The following is an 11,400-nucleotide window of genomic DNA, read 5'->3' as shown; positions in this document are numbered from 1 at the left end:
ACCAGCTGAAGGTTTCACAGCAACGCAACATCCAACTGCTGGCGAAACCTGTGACGTACTTCTTTAATTTGCATATTCATGTTAGGAGCACGCTATTGGTTACAGCATCACCCCCGTGGGCGCCGCGCGGCATTTCATTAGCGGGTAGCCCAAACATAATTTGAATGGCGGTAGGCGGGGTCAGTGGTGAATCGAGCGTCTGCAGTAACGTCAGGAGATTAGTGAATCGCAGCTGGAATGCGAGCTTGATTCACAAAGACGAGAGAGGCAGACAAAGCCACCGCGCAGAAGATACGCACACCGGACTGCCACATCCCGCACAGGTACCGACAGCCATGTAAACTTCCTCCATTAGATCATATACATCTGTACATTATAGTTATCGTTGCTTTTATTATTGTATGTGCGGAGACATGGGTCAAATCAATGCAGAATAAATATATATGTTTATGCAGTGTGTATTTTATATAGCCTAAATAATGCTTTTGGATACATTGTTTTCATTTAAACAGATCACTTATGCACAAGAGTTTATGGTTACTTCAAACTTGCACACTTTATGGAGTATGGATGTGTCCTTTAATAACCAGCTGTAAAGCATAGAGAGAGCTATTTGATGACACCGGTTGGATTTGTAATACTAGCCTACTTTTTGAAGTGCACTCCTTGACCTTGACAGACGCAGCGGGTGGTGCGCTTTATTGGCAGATGCACAGGTTAGCGTACTGTATCGTCTTCGGTTTTGCGACCAAGGGGCGTTTTGACATCATTCTTGAAGCAGAGAGAAATGAAGATGTTTATGCATTATAGCGAAGACGAGAAAAGTGAGCGTGAGGTTTGATGACGACAGAGCAGTGATGACTCAAGGAGGGATGCAGCAAACAGGTTGCAGTAGACTGTGATTGACACTTACCCTATTCAATGTGCCCTTTGCGCACTGAATCGGTGAAATATATAATGCGTAATGAGGTATGCAGTTGTATTTACATAGTCTTTAAGTTCTCTTTTGAATGAAATAAACCCCGCTGAAAAATAAACATAAAAACAAATTCTAATTCCATTACAAAATACTAACCATGTGTTAAGTATTAAAACCATTAGGCTACACAATATGTATTAACTACCAACAGAGACCATTATGAGTTTCCATCAAAACCGATAGGCTACAATTCCCATTATAGCCTAACCATTAAATCCATGAGAATTTCTAAGCTGTTTTTTTTGTCTTACAGCAGGGATATAAACTCATACACAGCTTTTAAAAGCACTGCCACTGTGACATTAGTACAGCTCATAACTTGTATTTTTTATATTTCTATATATCTATCTTCATGGATAGATACATATAAAGTCTGGTGGAATATATTGATTGTTCTTGTATATGTGAGATTGTGTCTGTGTATTTTTGTGTGGTTAGTGACCTTAGTTACCCCTGAGATGATACTGAGAGAACCTGCCTCTAATGTTCAGGTTAAACGCTTTTCACCTGAGCTTTACAGTTTCCAAAATTAACAGCATCTGTAAATAAAAGTAAGCCTAGCGTGTCCATGCTCACGTATAGATTATGCACATCCTTATCTCAAAACAGGCTCATTCTGATATTGTTCATTGTGCTCTGGAACCCTTCATTTGAATCAAGTGCTTCACGATCTCTGCATTTCATTAGTCCTCTTCCTATTTTTAGCCACGTTTACACAGGGCAAGACTGAACCAGACAGCACCAGCCTCTATCTATAGCCCTGCGAGAAAGTGAGAGCGCGAGGCTGGGCTATTGATCCGAAAATAGCTGCCGGAGATTTAACGGCGCGTTTGACACCGGCCACGGTGCTGGCTTTGCCTGCAGACCGGCTTGACAGGGCGAAGCGTGGGAGGACCGGGCACATGGAACAGTCTTATGTAAATGGGCGCAAGCTGTTACCCGCTTGTCCTTGTTGTTTGTGCGGGCTGACAAGAGACCGGCTCTGCTTTAAGCCCATCACCTAATCTCTTGGCGGAGCATTAGTTACTGGGGCCAGGGGTTAACATCTGCTCGGTAGGGTTCTGGGAGGTAACTGTTCCAGTTTCATTTTTCACCTGTCATAAGGACAAGCTGTTTTCATCCCATGCTGTCTGGAAGTGTGGGGAAGATACTTTAAACAGCTCTAACTTCTCATGAGGTTGATGATGTCTCATTCGTTGGAGTTCATTTGTAAAATGTGTGTTTTGGAATAATATGTTGCTACATCTGAAGAGGACACTTGTAATCATGTTGTCTTGAAGTATTTTGTGGTGCAAATTAACATTTTTGGGTTTAAAACGGTTTATATTGGGCTATATTTGATTTATATTGATGTGCTTCAATTGACCATGTCAGATTTCCATGCATCTATGTCACAAATTTTGCTTATTTAATTAATGACTTAGAAATAATCCAAATTTAAAACATTAGTAATGTATTTTATGTAATAATGTTTTTTTATCCTATTATTTTAGATGTAAATAAGATCGTTTGGAGATTGCTGTACTTTCAGAACTCACAGCATTATAAATATACTTTGGAGAAGAATCGCCTTCTTCGGCAGTGTAAAAACACAAGTCCTCGAAGCAACTGAAAACGTTAAAAATATCCTCAGGTTTGATTTTCCTATGTATCCCTTACAGCCATGAAGGGAGAGCATTTATTTGCCAACATGAGAAGCGCTCCGTTTCTCCAGCGAGTGTACCTCCTAGGGGGAGAGGAGCTGGTAGTTTTGCAGGCCACCGTCGGGGAGTCTTCACTAGGAGACAGCTTTCAACAAATCACCGACTTCAATGATCTCCCCACGTCCCTCTTCGCCTGCAATGTGGACCAATCAGTATTTGAAGACCAGGAGGACAAGGTATGGTTACATTACTCATCCATTACTCGCTCCATTTTAGCTGCGTGATTGAACTTGACGATAGAACAGCCAGTTTGTTGTTGCACTCGATTTAAAAATCTCTGCTGTAATGGTGAAGTGACTTTCTGTGCCACTTGTGGGACCGAACAGGTTTCTAAAAACATCTCAGTCTCTCCATCCATATCTTCTGGGGTTTTTTGTACAAAGCAGAGATTCCTAAATGAATTCTAGGTAAGGATAGGCAAAAGTGTTAAGTTAATACTGTTTCCATAATTTGAAGCATAATAAATATGACATGGACGCATTGGAGCAATGGCAATTTGATTGGCAATGTTAGAACTCTCAAGTGGAAATGCTATTCCCTGAATTAATCCTCTCCGACCCAATTATCCACATGGGCCACATCAGGTGTGAGATTCGGCTTGTGGGCTCTCGCCAACACTGCTGTCTTCCCATTTGCAAATGTTCTTCTAAATGAATTTACACCTAGCAACTTGGGAGTATCTTTCACAGTTTATATCCTAAATCCTGTTTGTTATTTTGTTGCTGGTTTGATTTGGTTATGGTGACCTATGGACATCCATGTTCAGGTAAAACCCTCATTCGCTCCAGTATTATGTTAATCCCATAGTTTTTGTCACATTATATTGATGTTCCCTGGTTTGCAATGCCTCGGGGCAGTCATAGCAAGACCACAGTCCTCCCTACTTGAATGGGGAAGACACATTTTCGACCAACAATTAAATCTGACTTTAACTGTACTGTTGTTCCTTAAGCTTAAATTGTGCTAAAAAAGCTTTTGCGGTCACTTCAGCTATTGCGCATGTGCACAGGTTGGCAAGCGCCTCAGGAGACTCTGCCCCGCCCCAGAGAATTGTGAAGTCTTTAAGAGTCTTTAAAGAGTACCTAACTAGGGATTTTTAAGGTCCTACTTTGGTTTATGGAGTGTCCAACAACAAGTTTATGTACATAGAAGATGTAAAAACACAATTATTTCGTAATAATATGTGATTATTCTTACCTTACTTCTTGACTGACTCTCAAATGATTCGTTCCGCGATTCATTTGTCTAATCCCCTCCTTACCGCTAGCTAGTCTGATGTGATTGGTCAGATGGTCTAATCTGCTGTGATTGGTCTACTGCGAATGAGGCTCAGGAGCTACAGTGTTTGGTGGGAGAAGAGTGAAGTTTTCGCGGGCAGTCGTAGCAAAACGTTGGCGGGGACTGTATGTAGTGACGTAAATCCGCGGCGGTTCGCGAATCGGACTAGGGACGAGTCGACTCCCTTTTTTCCAAGCCAATAACTTTGTTATTCATTCACCTTCGGATTCCAACTTGGCAGACTGCTTACTTTCAAACACGGCAACATTACACACGGCATGAAATGTAATTTTCATGATCTCATGTTATGTACTCTTTAACAATTGACGATTGGCTCTTTTGACTTATTTTAACTCCTTTGCTAGAGCGGTTATGAGAGAGAGTCGCATCAACTCTGTTGACTCCAACAGAACAGTTTTTTCACAGCATTTGTGGTTCACAGAGCCTTTCAGTAGTTCCCGGAAGTTACTAGTAACAGACCAATTGAGATAAACTTTTAACACATTTACAGACATTAAAAATTAAAGAAATAAATAATTAAAAGAAAAAACAACTTCCTGGAACTATCTGAAGTCTCCAAAAAGCTTGTGACGTTCAAATTGTTGAACTTCCGTTGTTGCGACTCTCTCTTTCAATGGCTCTGGGTCATACTAAGCGTTGCAGTCCCTCCCTCCATTATAGTAATGGTAGTGGGGCATCGTGGTAATATCTATTGTCTTTGATTGTATTCTTCACAAAAAAAAGAGATTTGCAAGCTCGGTTGGAATGTACGTTTATTGCACATAACAGAAGATTTCAGTTGTTAGACCTCGGAAAACTTGTCTGTTTTGATATATTTTGTCGTTTTTGGAATGAGAGCATGGGTCTGTAATGACATGAGGTATAAATAATGACAGAATTTTCATTTTTAGGTGGAACTTGTCCTTTAAGATTTATAAGTCAAGCATTCAGTTACAGCTTTTTAAATCTCCTGAACATTACATCACTTGGAACAAGAGATGCAGGAGTCACTGCATATTTGACCTCAAGTGGAACATTTAGCCCTGACCTTCAACCAATAGTTTTAAGAACACAGATCATGTGATACGTTTTGCTCTGCCAGGTCTGTCTGCCACTCTGACCTGCATTGGGGCTGCAACACACACACGCGCACACACGCAAACACACTTACACACACACACACACATGTTGGGTTTCCATGTTTTATGGGGACATTCCATAGACGCAATAGTTTTTATACTGTACAAACTGTATATCATATTCCCTACCTCTAACCCACCCGCTAAACCTAACAATCACAAAAAACTTCCTGCTCTTTTAGATTTTCAAAAAAGTGAATTCTGTATAATTTATAAGCTTGTTTCCTCATAGGGACAAAAAAATGTCCCCTCAAGGACAAGGGTTTTGGATATTGCCATCTTTGTGGGGACATTTTGTCCCCATACCGTAGGGTTTACCCTTCCCACACACACGTGTATGCATTTCTTACACTGATATGTCCCGGCAGCTTCATTCAGACAGACAAGATCATCTGATCATTGGTGATGTAGAAGGTGGTCCGTGATTCGCTCTGTTGAGTCACCAGGAGGGTTCCTCATAAAACTGAGCAAGTGCCTGCATCTTTTCCTCATTAACGGCTCCACTAATTCTAGCACGCACACAGTAATTCTTAAAAAGTATTCCCTTGCTTCACATTAACTTGAACCTGACTTCGCATGACTCATGTGGTTAATTTCCTTACATAACAAGTAACAGTGTTGAAAGTTATTGTTTTTAAGGTGAACCCAGTGATCCGCAATGAGAGACTTTGTTGTACCACACTGTTAGTTTGGTTTGGGGCAAGGTTGTGTGTATCTGCTGAAAGTTAGGTTACATTGTAGCCTGAATAGTGCTTTAGTATGACACTCCACAATGGTACTATTGTTTAACTGTACCAGGTTAACTATTTTTAACATCTTAGTTTATAATTCAATCCAGAAGCTGTTGAAAGGATTCTCGAAGGAAGCATTAATATGCATCATCTGTGCAGTGCAGAGTGGATTAATGTGTATTTCCTAATCTTCGAGTATCTGCTCTTTTCTCAAAAATTTTTTATTTACAGTATTTGAGCAATAACATCGTTTCAAAAATACCATGGCTGTTTACCTAGTTTACCCAAAAATGTAAATTGTTTCAGCATTTACTCACTATCATGTAATTCCAAACCTGTTCTGCAGAACACAAAAGAAAATATTTTGAAGAATGTTGGTGAACAAAAAACATTGGCCTCCATTTGTCTAGACACAAAACCACTGAGACTTTTCTCAAAATATATTCTTTTGTGTTTCACATAAGAAAGATTGTCCAAGTTTTGAACAAGAGGAGGGTGAATAAATGATAGCAAAATATTATTTTGGGCGGTGAACTATCCCTTTAATGCAAATTGAAAGCGTGAAGCCAGCATTATGCATTTGATCAGAACCAAATAGCCTATCAGAAGTATAAATATTTAATTTATTGCTTAATTCTTAATAAAAACTGGATTTCCAGTGTCTATTAAAGAACAAAACTACCATAATAAATGAGAGAACATATGCTTAATTAAGCAGCTAATTGAGCTTATAATAATGCATTGAAAATGCCATGAAATATTAACCAATTCACAGTGCATGATTGCCTCTCCTTGACTGCCCAACTTACAGTCATGTTTTTTTTTTTTTTTTTGCTGAACCGGCTTACTGTATAAAGAAAAATCTCCACATGATTACAGATCACATGATCATGAGATGGATAAGCCATCTGATAGTAACTAACCGGCATTTAATGAATTTGTCTTAGATCTGAATGGGAGTTTCATTTTTCAGTCTTCATTTACTCAAGTTGTCTGTATAAATCTGTATAAACTTCTTTGTTCTGATGAACACAGGGAAAGATATTTGGAAGAATGCTTGTAACCAAACAGTTCTTGGCCATAATTGACTACCATAGCGACATTTTTCTTTGTTCACGAAAGAAGATATTTTAAAGAATGTAGGAAAGCAAACAGTTCTGGGGCACTTTTGACTACCATTGTCATTTTTCCTACTATATGGTAGTCAATAGTGTCCAAGAACTGTTTGGGTACAAGCACAGAACTTTTATTTTAAGGGGATGAACTGCCCCTTTAATGGGTGACCCATTGTTCCATTTGTAGGTGTTATGTTAATGCTACCCAAGGCCCGTTGGTAACAGACTAAATGTTACCTGAAATCTCTTCCTGATTTATGTTTTGTTTCTATTTTGCAAGAAACCCATTTAAGTTGATGAACACACAAGGGCTTGATGGAAACAGTCCACGTGCTATTGCATCGTCATAATGTAATCTTGTTTTTTCACCTTAATTCACTGATGTGTGGCATAATTGCGTTTCAGATATTCCACTCCCACAGCCTTTAAAGTTGCCCTGCAATCTCTTCAGTGCATCTGTGATTTGGCAAACATCCGGAGAGCAATGGAAAGCACCGGATCCTTGAAGCTTAATGACAGATGACAGCTATAGAGTTCCTATTCTTGTGTCTCTCGCTGGGGCCGCAGTCGAGTACCCCCACTTAGCTGATTGATCAAGGGGGGTCAGACTGATTCAAAGGAGCATCAGCCCTGTGTCATTGGCTTCAAGCTTGATTCTCCGAGCGGTCAGAATGTTTGATTGCGTTTGGCACCTCTGGAGGAGATGCTGCATGTTCACCTGAGCCATTGAATCAATGCTGTGATTATATTAACCTCATGCAAGTTCAGGTGATGCATAGGATCTATTTAAAGACATATGGCATTGTTAGATTTTACGAAATCAGACAGCCTGGAGCCCACGCAGAGGGCTGATGCAATGTGAATTATGTGCTTTGACTCTTATTGCAGGACTAAAAGCAACTGTTCTCTGTTTTGATTATGTTGGCTTGACAGAGCCAAAATACTGTTATTGTACAAACTTTGGTTAGGGATCTTCGGTTTGGTTAGGGATCTTTGGTTTGGTTAGGGATTTCTAGATTTCATAACCTGGCACCAAAAGTTCTAAATTTAAAGGAATAGTTCACCCCAAAATGAAAATTCATCATTTACTCACCATCTTGTCATTTCAAACCTGTATGACTTTCTTCTGCAGAACACAAAAGAAGATATTTTGAAAGAAAGTTGGTAACAGAACAGCACCGGCACCCATTGACTTCTATTGTATGGATGCAAAACCAATGCAAGTGAATGGTTGCCGGTTAACAACATTAACATTGAAAAGCTTTAAAAAATCACGAGGGGGTTATAACTGGTGTTTTATGTCACAGAATAAAACGTGAAAATATTTAGCAGTTTTGTTAACCACAGGCCTTATTCAGGCAATTTACCAACAACCCATTGACTTTGGGTCGATGGAACCGGAAGTGCTAAAATGCTAACTCGCTTCTGGGGTTTGCATACAAGAATACGTCATCTCTGCGGTACTCTATAGTGTGGCATTTATCAACAGAATTATCCACATCATCCAGCAGCAGTGTGTCAAACCTAATCCGTCATAGAATTCGTCTCTCGAGTTCAGTCTGCATCAATACAATCGATCTCCGGTTTGGAAATGTCACACACGCAAACATGATTCAGAGTGTCTCGCGAGCGGCCTCTTGAGCTGTTAGCATAGCAAACATGGAGAAATGTTGTCAGTGACGAGGGAGTGATTACCCGTCCCGCAGAGAGACCGACTGAGATTTATACATCAGATGATCTTTTTCTGCAGTAAATATAACACAGACTAACCTTTCCACAGAATTTCAAGCTGATATAAACAATTACGTGGCGCAAACAATTAGGTTTAGATAGTTGGTGTTACTAAGATGATGCATTTCGATGCGAGTATAAAAACGGGAATCTTAAATTCGAGTTCTGATTTCATTAGGGTTATGTTAATCGCGCTTGCTGGTCATGAGTTCTGCTTGGGCACATCAGTTTTAAGTGGAGTTACGAGTATGTCCTTTTTGTTCTGCATGAATTCCTTTCCCGAGACCCAAGCTCTATAGCGGTGTGTGTGCGTCTAACCCCAAGCTCTTGCTTGCAAGGTTGGTTAAAGTTCACGAAACGCTTGAAACCGTAACCCAGTAATGTGACACTCTAGAAGTATCAGACGTCTGCTCTAGTGAATGACGTTTATATAGCGCAGAGACACAGAACCGAACGGGCTAATGTTATCCTCAAGTGAGTCATTAACATTCCTGTGTCCGGCGCTGATAGGGGATGCTTTGGCTCTCGTTTTGCAGACTGTCAAGGTTAAATCCTTGAATGGGGATCTATTAGCATTAATGTCGCTCACCCATGCGGAGCTGTGTGTGACCTCCCCGCTGTACCTGTGCTCCATGTTTTTACCGGAGGGGTTTCATATATTCCACTCGCTACACATACTTATGTCATCATGTTCTCTCTCGCCACATGTCTGCCTGATCAACCCCGTTAGATAACACTCATGCCTCTCGTCCACCTTCTTTGAGCATTTCTTAGGGTCATTGGCGATCCATAACAATAGCGTGCTGTTGGTGTATGTAAGCTCTGTTCTAAAATCTAGTGAGCTGTTGTAGTGATGCACAATTGTATAATCAAATGCTTTCTAATATTCCTGGTTTTGGTCAAAGTTTAGGACAGCGCAGGTATCATTTGTGTAGCAAGTGATCCCAGAATGCATTGCACCAAACTCAGTAATAGAAACTTTGCTTTAAGTTACATCAAATTTAAACAATTAATGAGTTTAAATGATTTTAAACGGACTTAAATGATCAACTTGCATTTTGTATAACTTGTAAAATGAAGTTGAAATTGGTTAAAGTTATGAGTTAAGAGTTATGGGAAAGTGTTAACATGACTTACTGAGCACATTTTGCAGTGAATACCATTCAGGAAAGAGTTTTTAGAATGGAGCTTAATGTTCTTATGTCACACTGGACATGAATTAGAGACGGGTTCCTTGAGAGCATTGCATTGTGGGATGCTGTATTCTATTTTGTGCTCTGTTATATTTTATATTTATGCATTCAGAAAATTCAGAAAAATAAATTCTATACTGTTTATCTAGTGTGTTGAGAATAGCTCCAGTGTTACAGTTGTTTGTTGTCAGCTGCCGTTTAATTAATAACACGTTTCATTTACTGTATGTGTGAATGTATTCCATATTCGATTTTTATAACAGAACACAGCTACAGATTGAACCCTTGAAAGCAAGAGCAATGATGTCGCTCTTCTTCAAGACCGCAAACCAAACCCTGTTTAACAGACAACCAAAAAGCTCTGGGCTCTGATTTATTAATCAATGGCTGCAAAGTGTGTGTTTAGATGCAGCTGCTACATGGATTAGCTCCACAATATATAAAAGTGCTTTATTTGGGATAGTGGTGCCATCGCAGTGTCTTAGGCTTATAAATGTAAACTGTTTGGACAAGAGCACAATATCCCTGATGATTGCTAAAGGGACATACCATGATAAATAGGATTTGGCTTGCTCTTTTGAAAATAAAACAGTGCAATAATAATAATAATATGTAGTATATAGATACATCGATTGAAAAAGGATCATTCAGAAATTGTCAATGGTTATGATGTTACAATTTTTATTTATTTTATTTTTTTCGTATTGTTGAATCTGTTGTTTATGTTTGTGAAGTTTTTGTCAATGAGTCCAACAGAAATTTCCCCTTTGGGGGACAATAAAGTTCATTTAATTTCGTTTCACATCATTACACATCAATAGCTATTCTGTGGCTATTCACGCCATAATGGCTATTCTGTGCAGTCACAGTCATAAAACAAAATGGTTTTAATTACTTTTAACAATTCCAGTTTCATTTGAATTAATACACTTAATTTTATATATTTCGTTTCTATATATTTTAGTTGCAGTTTGAGTTAAGGAATCAAACACCTGATTCCTTTTCAGGAATACTGTTTGGTTATCAATATCTGCTGCCATTTTTATGTGTTTGATAACCACAAAAAATATGATTTATTATTGGTCAATATTATCAGTATTGAATGTTATTGAAAAATATTGGTTAACTTTTCAACCACGTTTGTAGTGTTAAAACGTTCAATTTACTTAGCATTCTTTATTTTATTTAAATAATTTTAGGTCATGTAGTTTAGGTCATTTCTAATAATAGCGCAAGAAACATTGCCCAACTTTACAAGCAGACTGCAGAAATAGGAAATCAAATATTACATTCCAGGGTTTTACTCTAGTGCTGAAGATATACTTTCAAGAGGCAGATTGAAAATATAAACTGTTGCTTGAAAGTTTCCTAAACGTTACCAATATTTCAAGTGTGTTTCTATGAGGGGGATATACATGTAGAGGGATGATGTGAGGACACATTTTTTGTGAGCTATAATGCTGTTAAAATATTAATGTCCTCCTGAAGTATGCTCGGTGAGTCAGGGTGAGGAGCAGAGCTCGGCTGCACC

The 11,400-nt window shown here is 39.1% G+C and overlaps 1 protein-coding gene across 2 annotated transcripts in view; it reads left to right on the top strand.

Annotated features, from left to right (window-relative positions):
- Nucleotides 1-174: 174 nt before the first annotated feature.
- Nucleotides 175-11,400, top strand: part of rcan2 (regulator of calcineurin 2) — a 58,094-nt gene continuing 46,868 nt past the window's right edge. Inside the window, exons 1-2 of one of the 2 annotated variants that reach the window (XM_057353498.1) lie at nt 175-323; nt 2,641-2,858. In XM_057353498.1, coding sequence (XP_057209481.1) covers nt 2,643-2,858 — 216 coding nt within the window. In that variant the 5' untranslated portion in view covers nt 175-323; nt 2,641-2,642. Of the gene's footprint in view, nt 324-2,029; nt 2,048-2,640; nt 2,859-11,400 lie in introns of those variants that run through there. The other variant, XM_057353500.1, reaches the window with a different exon arrangement.

The sequence above is a fragment of the Triplophysa rosa genome, linkage group LG15 (assembly GCF_024868665.1).
Source record: "Triplophysa rosa linkage group LG15, Trosa_1v2, whole genome shotgun sequence".
Taxonomy (NCBI): domain Eukaryota; kingdom Metazoa; phylum Chordata; class Actinopteri; order Cypriniformes; family Nemacheilidae; genus Triplophysa; species Triplophysa rosa.
Note: the sequence above shows the minus strand (reverse complement) of the source record. Positions and strands in the feature narration are given on the sequence as shown.